At 40.9% G+C, this 27,929-nt stretch overlaps 2 protein-coding genes across 11 annotated transcripts in view; one reads left to right on the forward strand and one right to left on the reverse strand.

The window, feature by feature from the left end:
- The first annotated feature begins 86 nt into the window (after positions 1-86).
- rpl8 (ribosomal protein L8) lies at positions 87-8,415 on the forward strand. 2 transcript variants are annotated; one of them, XM_033033077.1, is made up of 6 exons: positions 87-222; positions 1,353-1,499; positions 1,879-2,020; positions 6,299-6,517; positions 6,734-6,849; positions 8,204-8,415. In XM_033033077.1, exons 2-6 carry the CDS (start codon positions 1,362-1,364, stop codon positions 8,360-8,362), a joined length of 774 nt encoding a protein of 257 aa, XP_032888968.1. In that variant the 5' UTR covers positions 87-222; positions 1,353-1,361; the 3' UTR covers positions 8,363-8,415. The 2 variants fall into 2 exon arrangements, with proteins under 2 accessions (XP_032888968.1, XP_032888969.1); XM_033033078.1 differs by lacking the exon at positions 87-222 and adding an exon at positions 233-360.
- Positions 8,416-10,728: 2,313 nt separating this feature from the next.
- Positions 10,729-27,929, reverse strand: part of usp9x (ubiquitin specific peptidase 9 X-linked) — a 217,957-nt gene continuing 200,756 nt past the window's right edge. For 7 of the 9 annotated variants that reach the window (XM_033033085.1, XM_033033086.1, XM_033033084.1 and 4 more), the window contains 8 exons: positions 26,952-27,081; positions 24,658-24,843; positions 22,094-22,314; positions 18,470-18,558; positions 18,194-18,350; positions 16,186-16,398; positions 13,546-13,641; positions 10,729-12,537 (listed from right to left, as the gene is read on the reverse strand). In XM_033033085.1, the coding sequence (XP_032888976.1) occupies positions 12,400-12,537; positions 13,546-13,641; positions 16,186-16,398; positions 18,194-18,350; positions 18,470-18,558; positions 22,094-22,314; positions 24,658-24,843; positions 26,952-27,081 (1,230 nt within the window). In that variant the 3' untranslated portion in view covers positions 10,729-12,399. The remainder of the gene's footprint in view (positions 12,538-13,545; positions 13,642-16,185; positions 16,399-18,193; positions 18,351-18,469; positions 18,559-22,093; positions 22,315-24,657; positions 24,844-26,951; positions 27,082-27,929) is intronic. The other 2 variants (XM_033033087.1, XM_033033082.1) reach the window with 1 other exon arrangement.

Here is a 27,929-nt window from a genome sequence, read left to right on the forward strand (position 1 = left end):
GGGAGCTGGCGTCACAGACTTCTAATGTTTATCGAAGTTCGCGTTTAGTTGTTTTTTTGAGAAAGATAATCATGAACCACGAATAGTTTTTCATATGTTGTGGGATTATTTGTGGAGAAAATAAGTTTTTTTTCTGCAACATGAATACTGCTTCCGGGAGTCGTGGCCGCGCGGCGGTGACGGCTTCCTTTCCGCTCCGGGTTCTGCTGCGTGTCGCTGCTGGTGGGTTTGTGAGGCTCCGGGAATCCACGTCTAATCTGCGGCTGCACCGGCCATCGCGCTAATATTCCTTTATAATATAAATCATCGCTGTCCAGATGTTACTGCTGTGATTTCCGTTTATTAAATACCCGAACTTAGGTCCGATTAAAATGCGCTTGGCTCGGCCTCCTCTGTAACCAACAGAGAGGCCGAGACTTGGCCTTAAAGGAAACCGGCGCTTGTAGCAGCCGGAGGTTAAATGCACCCCTGCTGGGGTAAAGTATGTCTGAGTGGTGACGGGCGGGCAGGAAGATTGCGAGACGTTATGTCTGTCCTTGATTGAACAGTTGATGTGTGAAGGTACACAACATTGCTGGGGAAACTCAGCGGGTGCAGCAGCATCTATGGAGCGAAGGAAATGGGCGACGTATCGGGCCGAAACCCTTCTTCAGACGGGATGTGTGAAGTTGTGTCCCTTAGGTTGGTCCTGGTTGTGTACCTTAAAAAAAACCCACCCACTATATTGTATGAACGACGTTTCAGTCTTAGAGGGACTCAGCGGGTTAGTCAGCATCTGTGCAGGGAATGGGCAGACGCGTGTAGGAAGGAACTGCGGATGCTGGTTTAAAGCAAAGAATGATAGACACAAAATGCTGGAGTGACTCAGCGGGACAGGCAACATATCTGGAGAGAAGGAATGGGTGAAGTTTCTGGTCGGGATCTTTCTAAAGACTGATTTAGCCAGTTGTGCTAGGAACATGTATGGTGAGGTCCAGGTACAATGACGACCCTCCCCCTCACCTGTATCCATCTATCACTTGCCTGGCTGGTCTACACCCACCTCTTCCTGATTTCTCCCCACTATTAGTCAGTGAAGAAAGGTCCCAACTGAAACGTCTGCCCATTTCCTCCACAGATGCTGTAGGACCCCCTGAGTTCCTCTGGCACTTTGTGTTTGGTTCAATATTACAGAATCTGTAGTTCCTGGTGTCAACCTTTCAGTCTTATTGGCAAAAGTATTAAGTGGGAAATGCCACTTTCATTTTACAATGGAAGTAGGAGGTCAATGTTCCTAATGTTTTGTATGCCTGCCTATTTTATCCTTGTGTAATCACGCAAATATGTTTTGAATGGATTATTTGTACTTACAGTAGCGCAAAATGGGTCGTGTAATCAGAGGACAGAGAAAGGGTGCAGGGTCCGTCTTCAAAGCCCATGTGAAACATAGAAAAGGTCCTGCAAAGTTGAGAGCAGTGGACTTTGCTGAACGCCATGGTTACATCAAGGGTATCGTCAAGGTATGTACTGAGAAGAAAAACTTCATTTGAATTTTCATTTTATGGTTACAGTAAGTCCTATCTAATGAGTTGAGCAAGTATCAACTGCATCTTGCCTTCAATGAGCAAGTTCCTGGCAAGTTAAATTAAAACATAATAAGGGAGGTGAATCTATGCAATTCATTGCTACAAATGGCGGTTGAGGCCAGTTCATTGGGTACTTTTAAAGCGGAGATTGATAGGTTCTTGATTAGAAAGGATGTCAAAGGTTACAGAGAGAAGACAGGAGAATGGGGTTGAGAGGGAAAGAGATCAGCCATGATCGAATAGCGGAGCATACTCGACAGGCCAAATGCCCTAATTTTGCACCTATGTCTTAGATTTTTATTTTGTTTTCCAGGATATAATCCACGACCCTGGTCGCGGTGCTCCTCTAGCAAAGGTAGTATTCCGCGATCCATACAGATTCAAAAGAAGGACTGAACTGTTCGTTGCCGCTGAAGGTATTCATACTGGTCAGTTTATCTATTGTGGCAAGAAGGGTAAGTGTGAACAAAAACATAATCGTCCCTTCATCGTTGTGCTTTTAAAACTACCGTATTTCCCGGCAATGAAGACGCTATTTTTTACCCTAAAATAAGGCCCGAAAATGTACCTGCGTCTTGGAGGCCAAAGGTTAGATTGTTAGCCAAGATAGACTTGGCTATCCCTCAGTACAGCGGCTGTAAAAGGACAGCACCGCTGGGGGGGGGGGGTAGGGGGGAGAGTTCCTTCCACAGTGTGTGGGGAGTCTGGCCCGGGTCAGCACGGCTGAGCCGCCAGGGGTAAAGTTGCAGATAGGGCAGGAGTGCAGATCATGCAGGAGCTTTGTCGGGGATCATGCCGGCAAATCACTCAGTAGCTCGGGTGGCTGCGAGCGGAACCAGCTGCCACCTCAGCACCTACTGCCGGCTGGCCCGCCAGCCAGCCATGGTGTCCTTCGGCACAGGCGCAACCGGTGGTGGTTGGCGGGTGGCTACTGGGCGGAAGGCTGGCTGCTCCGTCCCGGGCTCGCTCTCTCCCCCCGTTATGTGATCTCCCTGAGCCAGGAAAGTCCCCGTCCCTCAGACCTGAACTGCACAGCGCATTGTGGGCAGGCGAAGATGGAGGCTCCCCGGTCCTCATTGCCTCCTTGAAGGTGTTTCACATCTTCCTTTTTACTGACTAAACCAGGGGTCAGCAACCTATAGCCCATAACCCGAAATCATCCGGCCTGCAGGCATATATTTTTTTCTGCAGAAAACTAATTGAAAAACATGTGAAAACTATGTATTATTGGTATGTATTATTACTAATTTATGTAGTATTAGTATGTATTATTACTAATTAATAATTTAGTTAGTATGTATTATTACCTCCATTTATTAACTATGGCGATAGATGTGGCCCGCCATCCGCTCACAAACATAGGTCCTGCCCCCTATGCAAAAAAGGTTGCCGACCCCTGGACTAAATCAAACAGTTGATCCTGTCCCGCCAGCTTTTTTCAGAATTTAGCACCTCAAAATGGGGGTGCGTCTTCGACGCAGGAGCGTCTTCTCGCAGCCATCCCAGCTACTGAGCGTCTTCTACACCATCTAGGCAACCTAGATGGTGTAGTGCCAGTAATATGTTTGTAGCTGCAGGAGTCAGTACTTTAGAAGCTATCCTAAGACACCACATGTATAAATTCATTTGCAGGATAAATGATTCTAAAAATGTGCTTATTGTGGCCTTGTCAAACATAAGGGTTAGCACTACACGCTACGAATCCCAGCTGTGGAGACACTGGTATCGTTGTCTCGTTGTAGGACATTGATCATCTTTTAATCTGGATTTTTAACTTATGTGTTGTGTTTTAAAAAAATATATAAATTATGATGTTTTTATAAGTGATATACCAAGATTTTATATGTATTTATGATATTTGATATGCAATGCATTTTTAATGTAATGTTGCCCCTTGTCTGGACCTTGAGTCTGTAATAAAGTTTATTATTATTATTATTATTATTCATTGCTGGGAAATACGGTAATCACTTTATCCAGTTATAACATTATCCATCACTGTATGATAATTAGTTTGCAGTGATTTTAATTTTAAAGTAATTGTGTCTGAATTGTATTGGAGTTCTGAAAGTAGAATAAGCAAGTTCGGTATCTCAATAAACGCAAAGAATCATGGGATTTGTCAAAGGTCATTCGGGATTTTAAAAACACGACCGCAGCGCTGTATAAACTATAATAATTGTTAACTATTCTACCAAGGAATTGATCTAGAATTCTGTCAACTCAATAGCTTCCTTTCTTGTTCTGCTGTTCACACACTGCTTACACAGTCCCAGTTCTAGTTCAGTTCATTAATCTGCATTTATGAGATATTCATAAAGTTAAAGAATTTATTATTTTCATTTAATCCTTAATGCGTTTGCTACTGGAATAAGAACATATTACTTGTGTTTGAAACATTGTCTTATCTTTATTCATAATTTATATGTAAAAATATATTTAATCTGAGGCAGGCAGCGACTGTATCAGTGTGATGTGGACTGATGCTTTACCTACAATGCACCGTTAAGGCAAAGATTCATCTCTGAGGAAAACCGAGTACAACCCTGTGAAGGAGCCGCCAATCCGATATAAGACATTTAACTGCAAAATGCCTGCCCTTTCGTATTGGATAGATTGAGTGGAGGGTCTGTGCTGTTCCAAGTTTGCGGTGGTTGCCGTGCGTTTCCCCCGGCCATCTCGCCCAGTGCACGTTGACCAGCACAGTTCGCCAGCCCTTGTTAGCAGAGGCTCTTTGTGCAGGTGTTACCTTAAGCCCAAAGGTTTTGTGAGGGTTCTGCGTTAGGATCGGTCACGCAGCGAGAGGGCGATCAGATCAGCCCAGGTTGCCGAAGAGCAGATTTTAAAGGGTCATTATTAAACAGTTCAGTCTGCGCCGCATTGCCAGCTCTCTCTCTCTCCCAGATCCCCCACTAAAACTATCGACAAAGTCTGACTGAAAAAATGTTCCCACTACGGAACATTATGGGTTGGCTCCGCATTTGCCCACTTGCGGTTCAAATTGCTGCAAATTCTCATCATTTTCACCGCTCGGCCACCCGAACCCAACTCCCAAATATGTGCCCTGACAGACTGGAACTAACCTGAGGTTAAAGCGACAGCATCTTTATTTAAGCCAATCCACCTCAAAAGTTTAACCAGCCTGTTCGAATCCAATCTGAATTGTCCAACCTACACAGCACATTCTCCTCGTTTCCTTCAATCCAGGAAGGTTGTTTAGATAGGAATGTAAGGATTGTCTCAAATTGGTTGACTACACAACTTGTAATTCGTGTAAATCAATATCGAATTTGAATGGCAGTGACTCATGCTAATGCCCGGGATTTGATAATTGACAGGTTCGTTGCAGGCATTCTTGCGTTTTCAAAGCTGGTGCTGTATTGAATCAATAGTTTAAATAGGTACAATTGTGGATTTGTGCAGCCTGCAGTACACTGTGGCCTACTGCTGACATATTTGATGGATACATTTATTTATAAATCTCAATGAAATGAATACGCAGGTCCGTACACACACAGTAATTCAGCTGGCGAGAGTGATTATCCCGAATGACCCATGCATGCGCAGTTGTAATAACGTACTCGCTTATTCATATAGTTCCTTGTAATTGATGTAAAGATCCTCCTTGGCTTATGAATATCAGATTTGTGTACAGCCTGTACATGTGCACAAGTGTTTGGAGACTGGTGACATGGATTTCTCATTTGCTGTAGGGCTGCATACATCTTCTACCCTGAAGTACTCTATTTGTGCTACATTTCTGACTTGCTAATTATTCGCTGTTCAGGTTAGGGACAATGTACGGGAATCTTGCCATAACCTGAGGACTGCCTGAGTCGAGAAGCTATATTGAATAAAATTTTGGATTAAAGAATTGTATTAATAAAGTTTTAAAAGATTTGAACTTATCCAATTATTTCTGAAACCTTGTCTTGATCCCTTATTAAAATTGTGCAGAGGAAACTGAACACATCGCTTCCACAATTATCCTCCTCCAATGCTATCTTATATCTCAGATAATCTCAGCTGTAATTAACATGGCATGTAATTCCTGTATCTTTTAAGCCTTCACTCTCAATGATGTTGGTGTGCGTCACCAGCAAGATCAGCCTTTGTCCATATATCTCCATTCCGGATTGAGTTAAATTCCAACCCAGTCTTGAAGCTCTGTCTCAACTGTTTTGCCCTCTTCGCTGTTACCAGTAACTGACTTGAAGTTCTTCCCTGGCAAAAGTTCTTTCGATTCTGCTTTGTAATTACTGGCCCTTGTTGCAAAACTCTGCATGGTTCATACAGGATTTCCTTTTTACCTAAGTAATCATAACCTTGTTTGGCCCTTAATACTCCTTCCTCCTGAAATCACATTTGACTCGCATTGCTCAACCAAAGCCAATATTGCCTACCTTAGACTTCTTGGTCCCCAATCCTGTAATATATTTCTTGAGTTATATCTTGAACATTGAACTGGAATTTCCTATATCTGGCTGATTAACAAAAAATACATTTCATTGTACTGGCTTGTGTTCGACAATGAAGTGAGATGGTATAAGAACCTTGCATCGGAGAAGAAAAATCTTGGCTCAAGGTGGTGGGCAGTGAGAGTTGTCATACTTTTAATTGCTGCTTGGATGTTAATTTAACATATTAGAATTGGAACTAAGCCATGTAACTATGTTTGAAGTCATACATTTTCTATGTGTTGATTAATTCTTGGGTGAAACTCTTGCTTGCAGCTCAGTTGAACATTGGCAATGTCCTTCCTGTGGGAACCATGCCAGAAGGCACCATTGTGTGCTGTTTGGAGGAGAAGCCAGGTGACCGTGGCAAACTTGCCCGTGCGTCTGGGAATTACGCTACAGTCATCTCCCACAATCCTGAGACCAAGAAAAGTCGTGTCAAGTTGCCATCCGGTTCTAAGAAAGTAATTTCTTCTGCTAACAGAGCTATTGTTGGTAAGATTTAGTTTACTGTCCTGTTTATTTCACATTGAGTTTTCAAAAATGTTTTTATGCAAATTAAATTAGGTTTTATAGTTAATATTTACACAGTAATTTCTATATATTTTTTAATACATTTACCTTTGCTTATTTAAACTATGTAATAATTAAAATAAGTAACATATAACGCAAGCTGGGTATTTCTGAACAAAGTTTTTACTTCCAATGCAGGTGTTGTTGCTGGAGGTGGTCGTATTGATAAACCAATCTTGAAGGCTGGTCGGGCTTATCACAAATACAAGGCCAAGAGAAACTGCTGGCCACGTGTGCGTGGTGTGGCAATGAATGTAGGTTTAAATAATATAACTAAGCAGTTATGTTTATCAATTCATTTGTTTCTCTCCCAGTCTCAATCTGATTAAGCTATTGTCTTGTCCACGTTTCCAAGTTATTCTTTCCTCTTTCACAGCATTTAGACTTTTTAAAAACTGCTAAACTTGTCTTGGCAAACAATTGTCCTTACCCGTTTCAGATTTGTGCCCAGTTCTCATATTGAAGTTGCTTCAGCTAGGTTTCTTTCCCTAACAATAGATTTAAACAATGTCATGTGATTCAGATTGTTGCAGTAGTACAGTATGGGCATGTTGTTATGCCACCTTTGTTATAGTCAACAACCAATTAATCTAGCTGCTCTTCCTCTATTTATCCAGCCAAATTATATCAGTTAGAGGCAGAGAATCTCCAGCATTGAAGGTCTCAACACTGCATGATTCCTTCTGGAGTCTACCCAGTTAATTGCCTGCTGTTCCTTATTTATTGATTGCTGAGCAATACCATTCACATTTGTTTTTATGTGTATATCTCTTTACCAATGTCCAAAAAAAGCTGAAGTGCTGTCTTTTTGCAACATGATGTCTTTGACCCATCATTGGTGGCTATGCATTCTATCAAATATGCACTGAACTTCCTTTACTACCTCACTCCTTGGCCAAACAACATGCAGTTTAAACTTTTACTTGGTTACACCCATGAAAATAAAATCTTATTTAAATACAAATGTAAACTTTAGTTTTAGATTATTTTGGACTGTTATTTTTGAATTACATTTCTGGATTTAATGAGTAGGAAGAATTCAAAATTTGAAGTTTTGAAATTCTTAGATAATTCTTAGTGTCTGTGTGGTTAATGTCTAATAGGCACACTCAATTTTGCTGTGTGTGGAAGAGTTCACCTTAAATTAATGCAGGGAGAAAACTGTCACTGATCTGCATGTGGTTAGAAGCATTGAGATAGTTCACATGTTGTGTTGAGGTGGAAAATTCTTACGGTTGCAGGAAATGGAGATTTGAGGATTCTGATAAACTTACCAAGATTGTGAAAAGCTTTTGCCCAAAAACCTTTTCATTGTATACATGACAAACTAAATCTTACATTTGAGTTGCAAAATATGAAAAGAATAGTGAGATACCACCATGGGAATGGATTTATTGTGATCCTGTTTTTAATAGCCAAGAGATTTTCTGACACGAACATAATAGATAAGAAATTAGTGAAATAAAAGAATTCTAGGTGGCCAAGTGAGTAAAAATGTCAAACTGAGAATGTATCTCTATATAGCATTCTAGCAATAATTAAACCAGACACATTAACTGACAGAAATAATGCAGAGGTTTTTATAATCTGATTTTATTTCTTCCACAGCCTGTAGAACATCCCTTTGGTGGTGGTAACCACCAGCACATTGGGAAGCCGTCAACTATTAGAAGAGATGCTCCAGCTGGTCGCAAAGTTGGTCTTATTGCAGCTCGTCGTACTGGTAGACTTCGCGGTACCAAAACTGTCCAAGAGAAAGAAAATTAATTTCTTGGTGTGATATGTCCCTATTTGTCCCAATAAAAATATCTTAAAATCCATTTGTTTTTGTTAAATTCCTGTTAATGTTCAAATAAGAATATGTACATCCAATTTAAAGCAATCAAGTGCAACAAACTAAATTTTAGTTGTTCCAATATTGGGAACAAGTAGGTAGTGCAAAATTTGATAGTGCAATCATTACTACTCAAGGTAGAGATAAATAAGGACTGGATCTCCCATTGCTTCAATAATTCAGTTGATCATTTCACTCCATATTCAGGTGCGTTTAGGTCATTTCCTTTCGCAACCCAATGTGTAAGTTAATTTAGGTTTATTTCAATTCTCCAAACCATGGTCACAAGCAACTTCCAAGACATTGTTTCTTTTAAAGACTCGTCTGTTTAGTTTTGATTTACCTGAAAAGGCAACTGAATCAATATTCAAGTTTCCCACGAGACTAGAATGTAACTGATAAATCGGTAAAATGGGCAGAGCAATGTTAGATGGATACATTTAGGGAGGACTGGTTAGTACATACATAATCAAAAGTAGGGGTTAGGTAGTATTGAGAAACGGATCTAAGTGAACAAGGATGCCTTAAGATGGCAGCACAGGTAGATTAGAGAGTTAACGACTAGGTCTCTTATATTCTTTGTCCTGGTTAATAAAAGTAAGAATTGAGTTATAATACAACTTTATATATGAAAATTAAACAAGCAGAAAGGTAAACTTGCCAATTTCCCTTACCTTCAAACTCACATTCTACAGATATTCTGTGCCTTCCAGTACCATTGTTGATGGTACCCAGAGTGAATCTTCACTCGGCACTGCAGCTGCACAAAAGCCTCTCTTCCCAGAAATCTCTGAGAAAATAACCATCTTAGTGATTCAGTAATGTTCAGTAATTGCAATAATCACAGAGTATAGTTGACAATGGACCACAAAGAATTAAAGGCAAAGTTGATTTGATTATTGGTCTCAGTCTGCTGTCACATATATCAGCTTGCATAACAAAGTCCTTGAGATATCAATAAAAGAGATTGGATAAAATCAAAGTATTACCGTTAGAATCACTTGATGCTAAAGTTATTCATAGTGAAATGCAAATATTGTCAGGCTCAGACCTATTGCTACCAAAAGCAGCTATACAAAGGTCACTCACAGAAAATATGGCACCTATCGGAAGCACTATATCACGAGATAGAAGGGGGAAAAAAGGAACTTAATTACAAACAGAATTAAATGGAAATGTAAATATTTGCATTCCGATTGGGAAGTAAACATTTCAGGTATTTCATTAATTGTACAGATCCTCCTACAATAGGGCATTGAAATGGATTGTACAGCCCAGTGACGTTGGTATTTACGATCCACTCAACTCTCCAACAGCATTTTCTGTTATAAATCTATTAGCATAACATTCTTTAGCTTACTCTCATATACCTGTGCAGTCTCCAATTAATACATTTTAAATATACCCTCAAATCAACTCAACCATTCCCTGAGGTAGCAACTCCCACATTTCTCATCAATCTCTGGGTAAAAAGCTTACTTCAAAATTTCTACATAAACTTCTTGTTGACTACATATTGACAGCCTCTAACATGTGCTCTTCCTCACAAATGGAAACTATCTCCTTGTCTGTTGAGAGTTTCTACAAGTTTGAAAGCCTTGGTGAAAAATAAATCTAGTTTGTTCATGCATAAATATGTGCCCATCCATATCAGACATCATTGTTGTAAATTAACCGTCACTGGTACCTCAGGCAGGCATAAAGTGCTGAAGTAGCTCAGCGGGTCAGGCTGTATCACTGGAGGAAAAGGATAGTTTCAGGTCAGAACGCTTCTTCAGACCATAAACGTCACCCATCCTTTTTCTCCAGAGATGCTGCCTGACCCATTGAGTTACTCCAGCACTTTGTAAATCGTCAGTATAAACCAACGTCTGCAGTTAGCAAAATTGAACATAGAAAAATAGGTGCAGGAGTAGGCCATTCAATATGATCATGGCTAGAATTAGTACCCCGTTCCTGCTTTTTCCCCATATCCCTTGATTCCTTTAGCTCTAAGAACTAAATCTAATTAATGAAAACATCCAGTGAATTGGCCTCCTTCCGACACATCACTGGTACCTTCATTCTTTTTTTAATATGGCAACCAGATTGTACCTGTCTTTGCTGAGATATAAAGCTCTGCATTATGTCTTGGTTTGCTTGGTAATTTTAGAAATTATTTTATTAATGTTAAATAGCTCATATTTCTAAAGCTGTGGGCATTATCCTTGCAAAATTATGCACAACTCACTGCATTTGTTCAGGTTTGCAGCCACGTGAGAAATGGAACATATTAACAAATGAAATGACAGACGAAATGTTCACTGTGTCAATAATTCAATTTCTTTATTGTTGCTAGGGGGAGTTTAGTTGTAAGTATACCTCTGTGCACAAAAAAATACCAAGTGAAAGGTCACAGTGTGACTGTAGTTTCAGAATTCAATGTCAGGTCATGGCCAAAACCATAGCCAGCCACACTTGGCATGGAACTCTGCACAGTCAATTTTTTTAGTTTTTTTTTAAATAAGAACACAGGACAAAATGTTCCTTTTAATTCATGTTCTTTTTTGAATTCAGCAAAATAATTTCTATAAAATAAAACTGCAAAATATTTAAATATAATAGGATGGGTTGAGTCTGTTTCGCAGGGGTATTTGGTTTGAGACAAATTCCCAAAAAATACACATTCAAGTTACCAATTTTTTTTCTTAAATACAGTATTTACTGATTATTTCCTCAAAATCCATAAACAAAAGGCTACTTTTGGAATTGAGTGAGAATCCTGCAAGAATCATGACTAACCAGCAGTTTTTCTTAAAATTACAACCCTGCTTATATCTGAATTAGGCTGACAGGATGGGCAAGGAGCTAAGACAATTTCCTGTTTTCAAGTAGAATTGTGACTGCAGCAAATTAGTGAGATATCCCCACAGTGGCAGTCGCGAACATCTTGATTTAATTCTACTTCACTGGGTTGCAGTACAGGAGGGAAGTTTAGAAATTAATCTAAGTAAGCTCTACCAAGGAAATAAAACAAGCACACCATGTACTGTCTATTATGCTCCAGGCATCCTGGCATAGCAACTGTTGCATATATTTTTTTCCTTTAAATTCCTATAATTCAAAACTAATAATCCTTTATCCCACCCCATAGACTGCCAAATATTAGATCTGAATATATGTGCAATTGAAAGCCACTTATACTCACATTTTTCTCCAATTGAACCATCAAGGTGTAACAGAAAAGAAAAAAAGCTCTGAGCAGAGCAATTTTTTTGCTCAGGGATTAAAAAACTGCTGTCATTAGGATCATTTTTCATTGGCTACACTAATCTGATGTGAAGCCATGCTAAATGTTACAGCATAACTAGAGCTTACAAATGATTTAACTAAGACCCGAATGAAAAAAAAGGGCAATGAAAAAGAGTTCCAGAGCAACAATACATCACCATTGTCCCACATCAACCAAATGTTAAAAAGTCACCATCAAATAACCCAAAGTAAAAGCAACTCCGGTGGCATGAGTTAACATGTTTTTTTCCGTCTGGTTGACATGGTCATGTATTTTGAAAATAATCAGATCCACACTGCCATTAGGCAGATTACCCTCAAAGCTGAGCACAGCTGATAAAGCAAAGATTAGATTTGTGTGTTTTGTAGGTCTGCAACACTCCTCAAGCAAATCTGCATTGCTGAGGATTTAACAGTCAAACATTAATATACTATATACACCTTGCCATTTATACATTAGCATCAGGCCATTTATTACAAAACACTATACACTTTTCCACTGCAGGCAGGTTATATGTCAACAGCAACTGCTCTGCAGGGCAGACAGTGAATAGACTCTTCCCACTCCAGGTCGGACAGTATCTTTTTTTAAAAAGGTATTTGTTTCACTGGTGAAGACGGACCCAGAGAAGTGAACTGTAAGGCCTGGGCATGTGCTTGAGCCAGTGTCTTTATCAGGTACATTGGAGAATTATCTATGTTAATCTTTTGTCTGTGATGCAGGAATGTCTTCACTGCCTTCCCAATTTTCTTGTGCTCGCTGACCAGTTCGCTGAGGGTTGTTCATATGATGTGCCACCGGACCCGTGTATGGCTGACCGTGCACATGGTTATTCTGCTAATGGAAACAATGAATTGTTTTAGAAGTCGAGTTAAATTAAGGAAGGTGCACAATTCTACGCAAGCTAATATGAAATACAGAATATATCAGAAAAGTGCAGTAATGGTACAGGATATAGCTGAACTGTGAAAAATGTTGTCTTTGTTGAAGTTTGCAAAGGCAAATAGAACAGCAGTTTTCTTTAATCGATAACTAAAATAAATTGAAAGATAGGAATAAAGAAACAAAGGAACCACTCAGTAACAGGAATAAATAAATACTTGGCATGCAAGGTACGCTACCAACCTTATCCTATGGAAACATCCCTACAATCAATAGAATTATAAGATGAACTACTTGGAGAGGAATGGATCTTGATCCCAGAGTTTGTGATTGGAACACTGACATTTTTTTGCTTGACCAAAGGAGTGTGACATTTTTAAGCTGGTTTTACTTGGATGCTTTGCCTCCATAATTGGCATCAGGGAACCACTAATACCCAGAGACTCAGCTTCAATCCTGACCTTCAGTGTTATCTACAGGGAGTGAGAAAAGGCAATGGGGTTTCCTCCCATATCCTTAGCTTGTGTAGGTGACCACTTTAAATTGCCCGAAATGTATAGATGGTACAGTCTTGGGGCGGGGGGAAGGTAGTGATGGACACGCGTGGAAGGGGAGTAGGAATAACATGGGGGGATTAGCATCAGAACAGTGCACTTCCTGGGACTGTGTTCCCACTCTCATTGAATTGAAACATTGTGTTCGCTTAAGTAACATCTGAGGTTTTATTATTCTGTACAGGCTGTGGCCATGCTGTACAGTCAGCAGAAACTTGGATGGCTAAAGGACCTTTTTCTCAGATGCATTTCTCTGACTCTTCACTGCCTTATGTGGCAATTCAGGCGGTGTCTTTCTTTATTCAGCATACCCACAGATTGCAAACACCAGAAGTTCAATAACTTAAACTTTATCTTGAGATGTTCAGTCAGTAAAATAAATCCAAGCTGTCAAAAGTGGAACATTTACCTGTTGATACTGGGAGTTTGGAGAATGCGGGTATAAAGGAGCATCTTCTGGTGGGGATGAATCATGATCTTCTGGTGCATCTTGATCATCTTGTTCCTACAACATCAACAAATTTACTTTGGAAGTAGGAAGTAAACTTGGTATAAGGAAGCATAGCACAAAAATAAATGAAGAGGGTGAGAAGAACATTAGCATGATTGTGGAATGATTGTGGACTTTGGAAGGGGTAGGATGGGGACCCATAGTCCCGTTTATATCAAAGGGTCGATGGTGGAGAGGGTCAAGGGTTTCAAATTCCTGGGCGTGCACATCTCTGAAGATCTCTCCTAGTCCGAGAACACTGATGCAATTATAAAGAAAGCACATCAGCGCCTCTACTTCCTGAGAAGATTACGGAGAGTCGGTATGTCAAGGAGGACTCTCTCTCGAACTTCTACAGGTGCACAGTAGAGAGCATGCTGACCGATTGCATCGTGGCTTGGTTCGGCATCTTGAGCGCCCAGGAGCAGAAAAGACTGCAAAAAGTTGTAAACACTGCCCAGTCCATCATCGGCTCTGACCTCCCTACCATCGAGGGGATCTATCACAGTCACTGCCTCAAAAAGGCTGCCAGCATCATCAAGGATCCACACCATCCTGGACACTCACTCATCTCCCCGCTGCCTTCAGGTAAAAGGAACAGGAGCCTGAAATCTGCAACATCCTGGTTCAGGAATAGCTCATTCCCCACAGCCTACTCAACTCAACTCAAACAAAACTCTGAACATTAATAGCCCATTGCACTTTATCTGATTATTTATGTGTGTGTATATATACAGTGGCTTGCAAAAGTTTTCATGCCCCTTGAACTTTTCCACATTTTGTCACGTTACAACCACAAACGTAAATGTATTTTATTGGGATTTTATGTGATAGACCAACACAAAGTGGCGCATAATTGTGAAGTGGAAGGAAAATGATACATGGTTTTCAAAAATTTTTTACAAATAAAAAACTGAAAAGTGTGGCGTGCAAAAGTATTCAGCCCCCTTTACTCTGATACCCCTAACCACTTGTGTGCAATCTAATCTCAGTATACATACAGCTGTTCTGTGAAGGCCTCAGAGGTTTGTTAGAGAACATTAGTGAACAAACAGCATCATGAAGCCCAAGGAACACACCAGACAGGTCAGGGATAAAGTTGTGGAGAAGTTTAAAGCAGGGTTAGGTTATAAAAAAATATCCCAAGCTTTGAACATCTCACGGAGCACTGTTCAATCCATCATCCGAAAATGGAAAGAGTATGGCACAACTGCAAACCTACCAAGACATGGCCGCCCACCTAAACTGACAGGCCAGGCAAGGAGAGCATTGATCAGAGAAGCAGCCAAGAGGCCCATGGTAACTCTGGAGGAGCTGCAGAGATCCACAGCTCAGGTGGGAGAATCTGTCCACAGGACAACTATTAGTCGTGCACTCCACAAATCGGGTCTTTATGGAAGAGTGACAAGAAGAAAGCCATTGTTGAAAAAAAGCCATAAGAAGTCCCGTTTGCAGTTTGCCACAAGCCATGTGGGGGACACAGCAAACATGTGGAGGAAGGTGCTCTGGTCAGATGAGACCAAAATTGAAGTTTTTGGCCTAAATACAAAACGCTATGTGTGGCAGAAAACTAACACTGCACATCACCCTGAACACACCATCCCCACTGTGAAACATGGATGTTTTTCTTCAGCAGGGACAGGGAAGCTGGTCAGAGTTGATGGAGCCAAATACAGGGCAATCTTGGAAGAAAACCTGTTAAGAGTCTGCAAAAGACTTGAGACTGGGGCGGAGGTTCACCTTCCAGCAGGACAACGACCCTAAACATACAGCCAGAGCTACAATGGAATGGTTTAGATCAAAGCATATTCTTGTGTTAGAATGGCCCAGTCAAAGCCCAGACCTAAATCCAATTGAGAATCTCTGGCAAGACTTGAAAATTGCTGTTCACAGACACTCTCCATCCAATCTGACTGAGCTTGAGCTATTTTGCAAAGAAGAATGGGCAAAAATTTCAGTCTCTAGGTGTGCAAAGCTGGTACCCCAAAAACATACCCCAAAAGACTTGCAGCTGTAATTGCAGCAAAAGGTGGTTCTACAAAGTATTGACTCAGGGGGGCTGAATACATTTGCACGCCACACTTTTCAGTTTTTTATTTGTAAAAAAATTTGAAAACCATGTATCATTTTCCTTCCACTTCACAATTGTGCACCACTTTGTGTTGGTCTATCACATAAAATCCCAATAAAATATATTTACGTTTGTGGTTGTAACGTGACAAAATGTGGAAAAGTTCAAGGGGTATGAAAACTTTTGCAAGCCAATGGTAGGTATATGGTCACACTGATCTGTTCTGTATTTATTTATGCCTACTATATTCTGTGGTGCTGAAGCAAAGCAAGAATTTCATTGTCCTATCTGGGACACATGACAATAAACTCTCTTGAATCTTGATGTTGTAAAATAATCAATAAATGGTATGGTGAGGAATAAGCTAGCAGGGGATATGAAAGAAAAGAATGGACAAACTCTACGCTGATGGATAATGGGCAAGCTGCAAGGCAGGTCTACTTTTACATACTGAAAGTTAAGCACCAAGAAAACGTTTAATGCCTTACCTCTTCAGGGCACAGTTCACATGCTTTTGCAAGAGTCATCCTGGCACTGTGTGATCTCTCAAGGAAGTAACCATTTGAGGTTTCATTACTTTGTACAGGCGGTGACCAGTTGTTGTAGGTATACTGAGGATTTGCAGCATACGGCCTCCGCTCCAACTCATCACCGAGCCACTCCACTGCCCAGGTCCACTTTCGTTTCAAGTCCCCATTACTCTGCAGATGAATTTCAACAAAATGGACTATAAAACCTGTTTCCTTAATTTTAATATCACCCACACTTCAAAAGGACTTCATAAACTATTGATTTCCATTGAAATTACAACTCTAATTTTCATTTTTGAATGTGATGAAATATGTGAGCCTTCCGTGGCAGCGAGTAAGAAACAGTAGACTAAACAGTCTTTTGAATCTGGTCCACATTCACGAAGATGGATGATTCTATCCCACATAACTGACAATATTCTTGTCATTCAAACATTTAACTGGCAGGTGACACAAGGAACTGCAGATGCTGGAATATGGGGTAGAACACAAACTGTTGGTGCAACCCAGCGGATCAGGCAGCATTCTCTGGAGGATATGGATGGGCCAAAAGGATTCGGCCCCGAAACGTCACCTTTTCATGTTCTCCAAAGATGCTGAGTGACCCGATGATTTACTCCAACATTTTGTGTTCTAAACATTTAGCTTATCTGCTCTTATTGGATCGAAAACTTGCCCTTTCCCTTCTCATCCCATTGCCCACTCACATTATCTGTTGATACCCCTTTGCAGACTCTACATCAACTTCACAGCTATTCACCCACTTAATTTTGTATCATCAGCAAATGTAAGTGAAAATAACACTAGCCCGATGTTATTATTATTTATGGTGAGGGTTCAGTAATGAACTTTGTGGCATCTGATGGGTGATTGTCTGGTAATGTGGTCTGAAAACAAGACATTTGGTCTGCAAAAGAAATGTGTTCCATTAGTTCCCCTCTTCCATTATAAATGACTTTCTCACTCGGTTTCCTCGATATCCTACAGCTCCGCTCTTACTCCCCCTCTCCCCATTCGTAACAAGGACAGAGTCCCCCTTGTCCTCACCTTCCACCCCATCAGCCGTCGCATAATAATAATAATAATACATTTTATTTATGGGCACCTTTCAAGAGTCTCAAGGACACCGTACAAAAATTTAGCAGGTAGAGGAAAAACATGTAAGGGGAATGAAATAAATAGTAGAGACATGACTAGTACACAAATTAAAGACAGAATTCAATTCAAAACACAATATGAGGCAATTCATGCACAGATGAAAAGGGAGGGGGACGTGGGGCTAAGGATAGGCAGAGGTGAAGAGATGGGTCTTGAGGCGGGACTAGAAGATGATGAGGGACACGGAATTGCGGATCAGTTGGGGGAGGGAGTTCCAGAGCCTGGGAGCTGCCCTGTAGTATGTAATCTGCGTCACCTCCAACGAGATCCCACTACTGGCCACATTTTCTCATCTCCACCCCTTTCTGCTTTCTGCAGAGACCGTTCCCTCCGAAACTCTCTGGTTAACTCGTCCCTTCCCACCCAAACCACCCCCTCCCCGGGTACTTTCCCCTGAAACCGCAGGAGATGCAACACCTGTCCTTTTGCCTCCCCCTTCGACTTCATCCAAGGAACCAAACAGTCTTTCCAGGTGAGGCAGAGGTTCACTTGCACCTCCTCCAACCTCATCTACTGTATTCGCTGTTACAGGTGTCAACTTCTCTACATCGGCGAGACCAAGCGCAGGCTCGGTGATCGTTTCACTGAACACCCCCGTTCAGTCCATCTTAACCAACCTGATCTCCCAGTGGCTCAGTGCTTCAACTCCCCCTCCCATTCCCAATCTGACCTTTCTGTCCTGGGCCTCCTCCGTTGTCAGAGTGACCAAAGAATGTAATAAAATGCAAGGAACATTGTTAGTTCGGACAGAACTGGTTTAGAAAGATTGGGCAACATTATAGAGGTGGTTTGTGTGGTTGCAACTTACCTGGAGAATCTGGTAGGCTACAGGACAGGAGCTGAAGAGGGCAACCATGCATTTAATACACTGATATGCTCTCTTCTGATAATGGTTTTTAGATCGCTGGATGGTGTCAAAAAGCCCATCTCTATCATCAGGAATTCCCTTTAGGGCATTATGAATCCTGCAAGGGAAACAAAACAAAATTCACAATTCAATTTTCTGTATGAGAGTAGACTCAAGATATTTGAGGTTATCTAATCATGTGGGGATCACACGTTGATGTAACATAGAGAAACTCACCTGTGGGTTTGCCATGAGTCTTCTATAAGCAAGATTTGTAAAAGAAGATCTAAGTAGGGCCTAAGTTCATAGGTGTAAGAATACGCCACCTAGGAATTAAAAATAAATATCAAATGGTTCATAATAAAGTACAACATTATCAATAACAAAAACAAATTTCAGAGAATGGAATAATACACTCAAGTTCCCTGCCAGAATGGCTCAAGAATCTTTACAGACTAGGTCTCAGAATATAGGCGGACAGCGTATTATGGCTTTTCAGGCTACGGAAATTTGCCCCTTACAGAATTAACAAATCACTATCTAAATGTAAGGGGAAAAATATATCTTGCAGATTTGATGTGGGGGGAGGGGGGGGGAATAATCAAAATACCAAAGAAATAACACATTTTGTCCATTTTTATTTTTTAGTCACTCAATACTATGTAGCAATGTTACAAAATTTTGAGATTTTAAAAATCAAGTCTGTAATTTATCCCATCAGATAAAGCATAAAAATAAGTTTAATTTGACACCTAATTCACTTTCATATCTCAAGTATTTAAAAAGTTATGGCCATTTTCATACTGGGAAATGAGCATCTTGTTCCCTATTGATTTTCTATGGACATAACAAAAAAGCTGTGATCGTGAACAGTCAAAAGCCCATAACTTTCTTAAAAATTAAGAGAACTGAATGAAATTTTCAGTTATCATAGATTGAAGCATTCTGAAACAAATATAAAATAATCTTACTTGGATGACCTGAAATTAAAGCATATAATTAGTTAGTTGCCTAATTGTAGCTAATTTCAGACTTCAATTACTAGATCTAAACATCTATCCATTTCTTAATAAATGATTAACATTTTTAAATAGCCTAAATGTCCAAATAATATTCACAAATAATTCACAATAAAACATGATTTTTAAATCTCATTTACATTAATTTATAGGCCAAATGGAAGGAATTTAGTGTTTAATTGCTGTAAATAAATGCCCATTTAAATCAGCTTTCCAGTGGGTCCCTGTGGAACACGCTGGTTTAGAACGTTCACATTGCGGTAGATTTGTGCCCCAAATGCCGAGAAAAATACTGCGCGATATAATGGGCCCAAATTGAGCTACTCGCAATATTAAACTTTGTATAAAGGGATCTTTAGAAGCCCTTTTTAATGTAAAAATATACAACCTAACTTCTGCTATTTGCTTTATGAGACCCTGCGGTTGCTGGCGGTCGCGGGTTTAGAGATTGATTTTTAAACTACTATAACTATTATTCAAGGCCTTTAAACCTAATAATAGCTTTTGCGACGGGGTCTTCCAGCGATTTTTCGTTAATAATTAACTAGGCTGAACATTTTCGATTGGAACAGCTTAGAGAAAATCGCGTTTTAAACCCGCCCCCTCTAAACGGCGCCAAAATCGCGCACACCCTCAGCAGCAGATCTTCAACGACGCTTCAGGTAGGCTTTGCAACATACCTATACTATGGGGCAATAAGATTTGGATGTAATGGCAACACCTCAGTCACAGCTGAGTCTCTTCTTTGCAACGCTCTCTCCTGTCGGTGGGCATGTGAACTGATGTCTGAGTGCAGCTCTGCACGCTTTTCATCTGCAAGGCATATTCTGATGGGTTGCTTTGCGGGGACCCTCAGTAGCCATGGGAAGCTGCTTAACGTAATCCCTCAGCCTTTACTCCCCCTTCACTAAATGACTGTATTTGTCCTTATTATCCCTTTCTACACCTTTCTCCCATGAACCACAATCCTGAATCCTGAATCCCATCCCTTTCCCTGACATTCCTACTTTCCAAAACCTTTCCTGACTCATGAGCTTGCACATTAGAGAGAATGCCTGACATGAAAGGAGGGTATCGGCTGTTACAGCTGACCCAATCAACAAGGTGATATCATATCCAAATCTTTATGAAGCACATTGAATGACTAAAAATAAAAGTTGACAATATTTGCTGCTCCTTTAACGCACGTCTTATCCATCCCATGTCTAATGTTAGCCTCTACTGATAAATAAAGGTGGCGGGTCACTGTGTCATTGCCGAGAATCAGTATGTGACAAATTGTTAAATTTGAAGCCTCACTTCGGTATTTTGAACAGTGGTTGCTCTGGAAACAATCCAAGTTTCTTGCATTCAGCAATCAGACACTGCATAAATCAAACAATGCAGCAAAATAGAACATTTTATGACCTTAGCTGAATAGAGCCTCTTTTGCATAATGACCAATTTAACTTTCTGGATTGAAAAACACCAAATGAAATAGACCTGATCTCCAACACTGCTTTTAGTCCTTCAATAGAGATGAACAGTTGTAAATAAATTATGTTCTACCCCTCATTTTTATTTATCTTCTAACAAAGTGAGAAACATTATGAAACACGCATTTGTATCTTGATGTTTGCCATACTTTTGAATGCTTCAAGCTGCAAAAACTGAGCACATTGACCTACACACCAAGCTGAAACTCCACATCTTCATTATGTTTAAAATAATGTTTTCTCATCTTCTCTGTATTCCAAATGGCAGGGCTTTTTATCTTACTGTTTCCCCATTTTGCACCTTGCCCTACTTCCAAGCTGCCTCTCTCACACTCTTGAGGTCTTGAATAGGAAGAACACATTGGAAGAGACTATACAGCCCTTCAAACCACCAACATCATTCAATAAGACTGTCATTTAGTGGATGAAGCTGCATGATCCGTCATTCCTACCCAGTCTCCAAGTCTATCGATTCCCTCAACTTTGAAAAATCTCAGTCTTCATTATACTTAATGGTTGAGTTGGAACCTTATCAACTAAATCTATATTTATCACTGTTGAAAGGACAGAATGTATGCAAGTTTGCAACTGATTGATAGGTGGGGAAGTAAGCTGTGATACTACAAGTGAATATAGAAATATTAGAAGGAAGGTGAAACAAGTGGACAAAAAGATGGTAATTAAAGTATAAACTGAAAATCATACAAGATTGTCCTCTTTGGAAAAAGATAAAGCATTTAAAATAGAATGTTTTGTGAGACTGGGAGTCCTTGTAAAAGAAACACAATTAACTATAGAAAATATTTACAAAGTTAAACTGAATGTTGGCCTTAACTTCAAAAAGGTTACAGTAAAGTCTGTTACTACTGTATGGGCTTTTATGGGACTACCCCTGAAATACCTAGAACTGTTTTTGTTGCATTTAAGGATATTCCTGCCTTGGAAGCAGTGCAAGATAATTCATGAAATTGATTCTTGGATAATGGAATCATCTAAATTGGGGAAATCAAGAACGATGGAGCATAATCTCAAGAATAGGTTATGGTGGTATATTTAATAGGTGATATATTTAAGATGAAGAAACATTACTTCTATCCAAAGCTCATCAATCTCTGCAATTTCCTGCCCTGAACAAATCTGCTTGTCCAAAATTAACAATTTCCCATTTAGTTCCAGCACTGAATCACTGAAGTTTGCCTTCTCCGCAACTGATGCTGCCTGTGTTACGATTTTTTGTTTTACCATTTTCTGTTTTTGATTTCACATGTTCAACAACTGTAGCATTGTGCAATTCATGTTTTTACTGATATTTCGTTTAATGTAATCCTCAATATCAATCCTTCCCAACCCCTAAAAAAATTTCAGACCTGCCAGAGAAGTTCACTCAGTACAGTGGAAGAAAACAGTGGATTCTCCCAGCAACAAAAGCGCAGCAGTTTGATGGTCTCTTCAGAATTGCTGCAGTCTTCAATAATCTTTTTCACATAACTAGTTCGTACAAACAGGATATCTGCCACACTCTGCTGGATTGGCATTATAGGTTGGGACAAATTAGGATCACCATAAGGATTTGACAGGGGTGGATTACCTAAAAGAAAATAAAAGTTTAGTTACTTGTCTGAATTAAAAAAAGTGCAACTTAGCTAAAAATTGTTTCATTTCCATCATAGGAAGTATTACATTTTCTTCCTCAAAAGCAGTTTAAGTTCACTTTAAATACTCCACTCTCCCTCTGAAGATGAGTGCCGGGATGGAGGAACATATTAAAAGATACCTTCAAGGTCGGCAGAGAAGCAGCAGGTGAAGGAGCGAGTGCAACTTAGCTAAATTGGCTGCAGAAGTTAAAGTCTTGGTGAGTTTTCAAGAGCGGGTCATTTAAAAACCGGTCGGACCAGCTTGCAACATACCTTCAAAGTCGACAGAGGAGCGGCAGTGAAGGAGCGAGTGCGGGGGATTGGCTGCAGAAGTTAAAGTCTTGAACAGCAAATAAAACTGGGGCTTGCTCTAGGGGGAGAGGCCTGTTGGGGAGCGGCCTTGTTGAGGTCAAGTGCCTTGGTGAGTAAAGTGTGAGTCTTTGGCTCGAGAGTCTTGCCTTGGTGAGTAAAGTGTGAGTCTTTGGCTCGAGAGTCTTCGGCGAGGAGGCTGAGGCAAGGAGGTTACACTTGATCGAAATTTGTGATTTTTGCCCACTGAAGAAATGGCAGGCAAGTTCAAAGATCCTATAGCAAGCAAGATAGATCACTCGACGAAAAAGACGTAGTACGGTCACGGGCAGATTCATGGGTAATTTTCGGCCCCATTTCCGTAACCGGCTTCCGTCTCCGCACCAAAGATCCCATAGCGGAGCAAAGATAAAAGATACTAGTGCGGAGACGGAAGCCATTTACGGAAACATCATCGTTAAAAATAAAAGTTCTTTGGTAAAAATCTTCTCATTTTCAGAATTATAATTTATTAACACAAACTGTTCCCCCGCAACATTGATTACACTGCGAGTCGGGTCGGGTTACTGAAATGGATTAAAAAAAGGCCCACGTTCCGATCCGTTGCGTACTACACGTCAGCCCATTGCATTTAGAAGGAGTGGTCTACCTTGTTCCGCTATAGGATCTTTGGGCAAGTTGGTATAGTGTGTTTCCTGCAGGATGTGGGAACTCAGGGACACCGCTGGTGCTTCTGGAAACTACACCTGAAGAAATTGTGTCCAGGTGCAGCTCCTGAATAAACGTGTTGGGGAACTGAAGAAGCAGCTGGATGACCTCAGGGCCATCCGGGAAAACGAGAGTGTCCTGGACAAGACCTTCAGTGAGGTTGTAACACCAAGGATACCGGAGGAGCGAAGGTGTGTGACTATGAGAAAGAGGAGTAAACATGGAGTGCAGGAGACCTCGATACCGAATGAAAACAGGTACACCCTCTTGGGAGCTGTCGGGGCAGACGACCCTTCCAGTCCGAGCGGTGGACAGGTCGGTGGCACACATGAGTGACTGTCATATGTTGAAAGAATGGAGCGACTGGGCTTGTATACACTGGAATTTAGGATGAGAGGTTATCTTATTGAAACATATAAGATTATTAAGGGATTGGACACGCTAGAGGCAGGAAACATATTCCCGATGTTGGGGGAGTGCAGAACCAGGGGCTATAGTTTAACAATAAGGAGTAGGCCATTTAGAACGACGAGGAAAAACTTTTTCACCCAGTGAGTTGTGAATCTGTGAAATTCTCTACCTCAGAAGGCAGTGGAGGCCAATTCTCTGGATGCTTTAAAGAGAGAGTTAGGTAGTGCTCTTAAAGATTGCGGAGTCAAGGGATATGGGGAGAAGGCAGGAACGGGGTACTGATTGTGGATGATCAGCCATGATCACATTGAATGGCGGTGCTGGCTCGAAGGGCCGAATGGCCTACTCCTGCACCTTTTGTCTATTAATGGAAGGTTAACCACCACCTGTTCCTGCACCAGAAAGAGTTCAGCCAGGCCCATCATCATGTTATTTTCAAGATATATGGCACAGTACTTCAAATATTAAGGAAATCCCATCTGATATCTGGAAAATAATTAACTGAGCACCATTTTGTTGAACATATTATAACATGAACCTGGGGGCAGGAAGGGGGAAAGGCATGACATCTAAGGACAGGTGATCAGTTATTTAGAATTGTCATGCAGATTTTTCTCCTTTCAGAGGATTAGAGAATTGTGTGTATTTAAAACTATCCATCTCAAATATCAAACACTGAGATCAGCACATTTTTTTGTCAATAATGGAATCGTTAAACAAAAACAAACTAAACATACGCAAGCATCAACTGCAAGACATGGGATGGGCATTTTGTCCTTTAGTTTCCCAGAACAATAGTCACAAATATTGCTCCCCTTAACGAATAAACTTCTGGTTCCAAAGACACACTTCTGGTCATGGGTTCTTACCATTAATTGAGGACTGCATGCGTGATGATACATCACAGCAACGGACTAACTGTGATACCACAGCATAAAGTTTTCCTAGTTCAGCATACTGGTATTTGATCGGTGGTCCTGGGCCTTCATCCAGAGCTACCAGCATAAACGTTGCAGGCACATTTAGTTTCAGTAACTGTGTCTTTTCTGCCATACCTGGTAAAAACAAAATTTCCAAAACAATGGAATGAATTACAACTTGCAATGAAGACACTTGTGACAGGTAACAATATTTCCAACGATTCCTTTCAGCTAAAAATCATATGAAGATAATTCACATTAAATTATTAACTTCTGAAACCTGGAAATGTGTTAATCTTTTGTTTGGGTAGTTGAGTGTTCCATAAATTAGGCACACCAGAGTATTTTAATAAATAATTCAAACCAGACGATTAGGTACATAATGCATATGCAAGTTTTTAATACCATACAGATAATTTTTGATGTTACTTTCCCCAAGGCAGATTCCCAAATCAAATAATTCCATACAAGATGTGTGGTACTTTACAATGGATCATATCAAATTGCTTTCAGATGCCTTTTACTGAAGGCTATCCAACCTATCACAGAGTTTTATAATAATACTAGATCAAGTGGGACCCGTTGGGTCCTGTCCCCTCAACGCGCGGTTGCGAGGGGGGGGGGGGAGCCTGCGGCGTCACACACAAACTAACCGCACCCCCCACTCACACATGAACCACCCCCCACAAACACTAAATACCCTCCTTGATATTATATTATTATTCATTCGCTCCCTTTACCCCATCCCCCTCCCTATCCACTCACGCATAGCCCCCAGCTCACAGGCGCGGCTACAGAGGGAGAGGGAGGGGGGTAGAGAGAACGAGGGCAGAGACAGAGGGCAGGGGCAGAGGGAGTGGGTAGAGGCAGAGGGCAGAAGCAGAGGACACAAGCAGGGGCAGAGGGCAGAGGAGCAGAGGGCAGGGGGCAGAAGGCAGAGGACAGAGGCAGCAGGTAGAGGGCAGGAGCCGAGGCCAGGGGCAGGAGCAGAGGCCAGAGGTAGCGGGTAGAGGCAGAGGGCAGAGGTAGAGGCAGAGGGCGGGGCAGAGGGCTGAGGACAGTGAGAGGGCAGCGACATAGGCAGAGAGCGGCAGCAACCTCCCCAGCATGCGCCGACACGAGGACCCCCAGCGAGGGAGCGAGGCGGCGGGCGAGCGAGCTCTTCAGGCCAGCGCCCGATTTCATCTCCGGCTGCGGCTTTTGAATAACGGGGGGGAGGAGGGAGGGATGGGAGGTGTGACGTCACTCGCAGCGCAAGGAAGAAGGCATGCAGACCCATTGTGACGTAATCAGCGAAATACAGTCTTTTTAAATTCAAAGATTTGTCAGATTTTTGAATATTTTCATTAATAACTCGAGATATAAAACATGAAATTTTCAGATAAGGCGAATTTGGACTCCAGGGGGAAAATGTCTACCGGAATATGTAAAGATTTTACCGTTAACGTGTCGTTTTTTCGCGAAGATGTGATTACACACAAACACACATAAATGAATACACTTCCAAGATCAGAGTTTAGAGATATCATTTTTAGTTGGCTTCATTTGGGCCTTTTCTTTTCCTATTCCTGCTACACTGATACATCTTCTTTAGAACCTTACTCCCTACCATTTAAATGTTTTTGTAGCATTTATATTTGGTGAAAAGACATCCGTCTTTGTTCTTCAGGCACATCTCAAGTGAATAAACTTGTCTCAAAACTTTCATTCATTCTGATGAAAGATCATTGACTAGCAACTAAATCTGCTTCCCTCTCCAAATTTGCTTCCTGCGCTTTCCACTATTATGAAAAATTCATCTTATTTTGACATTGAACAGAAGCTGATATACCCATTACTAACAGCATGTCTCATTAAAAATAGAATCACCCAATATAGTTCACAACATTTTTAGAGCACAGGTTTTGATCATAAAGTCAAGATGGAATACATGAATAAAAAAAGTGATCACAAGAGCTGATTTCTATTTTTTTTTTTTAATGCAATGGCATGTGTGAATAGAGCTAATTTGCAATGAGCATGAAAATTAAACAGTTAAGTTTCTATCTGTTTCCTACAGCAACGTAACTACAATTTCAAAGTTGAAAGCAACTTCTAAAACATGATAAAATACTTGATTTATCCCCCCCCCCCCCCTCCCTCGAAGGATCTGAACAAAAATTCTATCTTAAAAGGAAAATTATACAATTTGGCAATAAGGCAGTAAAAATGAAGCACAATAAGAGTTTCAGTTGCACTCTTACCCAGATTTGCATACATAACAAAGAGATTGAAGTACTGTGTCAAGTGCCTCCCATGCTCGGATACTTCTCGTCGCAGTAGATTCAGAACAGCTCTGAGAAGGTGATCACTGAGACTTAAATTATCAAAAGCCTGTTAAATAATTAAACAATTATCAGCCCAATGGTTAAGATATTTAATAATACATTCCAATAATATACAAATACAGCCTGGTAATACACTTTTTTCCATCCCGCTCAATGGACTGAAGGAAATTGAAATTATTTAATACTTGATAGATCAATTTTGTAGCACACTTAAAAAAAAAGAATAACTTATATACAAACACTTTTTTATTTTCTCCATTGCAGAAGATTTAATTAAAGGAGCATATTAACCAGGTGGGGGGGGGGGGGGGGGGGCAGGGTCAAGCGGGGCCAGGAGGCAGTTGGGCCAGGTGCAAAGGCATTATGAGGTCAGCAGCTGGGCAACCTTAATATTTTTTTTAAATGTCAGTTTGGTTATAAATTTCAGTAAATATCTCGGGAAATAATTGACCAAATCGATAGAGGATTGAGTTTTTGAAATCATAAGGAATATCTCAACCAGAAATGTAAAAATGTCACTGTTATTGTAATGGGGCGGCATGTGGCGTCACACACACTAACCACCACACACACACACTAACTACCCCCCTTGATATTATATTAATATTAATAATTTGCTCCTTTTACCCCATAACCGCCCTATCCACTGACGCATAGCCCCCAACTCGCAGCCACGTATAGAGTGGGGGGGGGGGGGGGGGTAGAGAGTGAGGGCAGAGCGAGAATGGGGAGAGCCAGAGAGAGAGGCAGAGACAGAAGGGCAAGAGACAGAGGGAGAGGGGGGGGGGGTGGAGGGGAGGAGCAGAGGGACGGTGGGTGAGGGTGGGGGAGGAGGGGAGCGAGAGATGGGAGGAGAGGGGTGAAAGGGATGCTGAGAGGGGGGGAGGGAAGGGG

This window comes from Amblyraja radiata, chromosome 14, assembly GCF_010909765.2.
Source record: "Amblyraja radiata isolate CabotCenter1 chromosome 14, sAmbRad1.1.pri, whole genome shotgun sequence".
NCBI classification, from domain to species: domain Eukaryota; kingdom Metazoa; phylum Chordata; class Chondrichthyes; order Rajiformes; family Rajidae; genus Amblyraja; species Amblyraja radiata.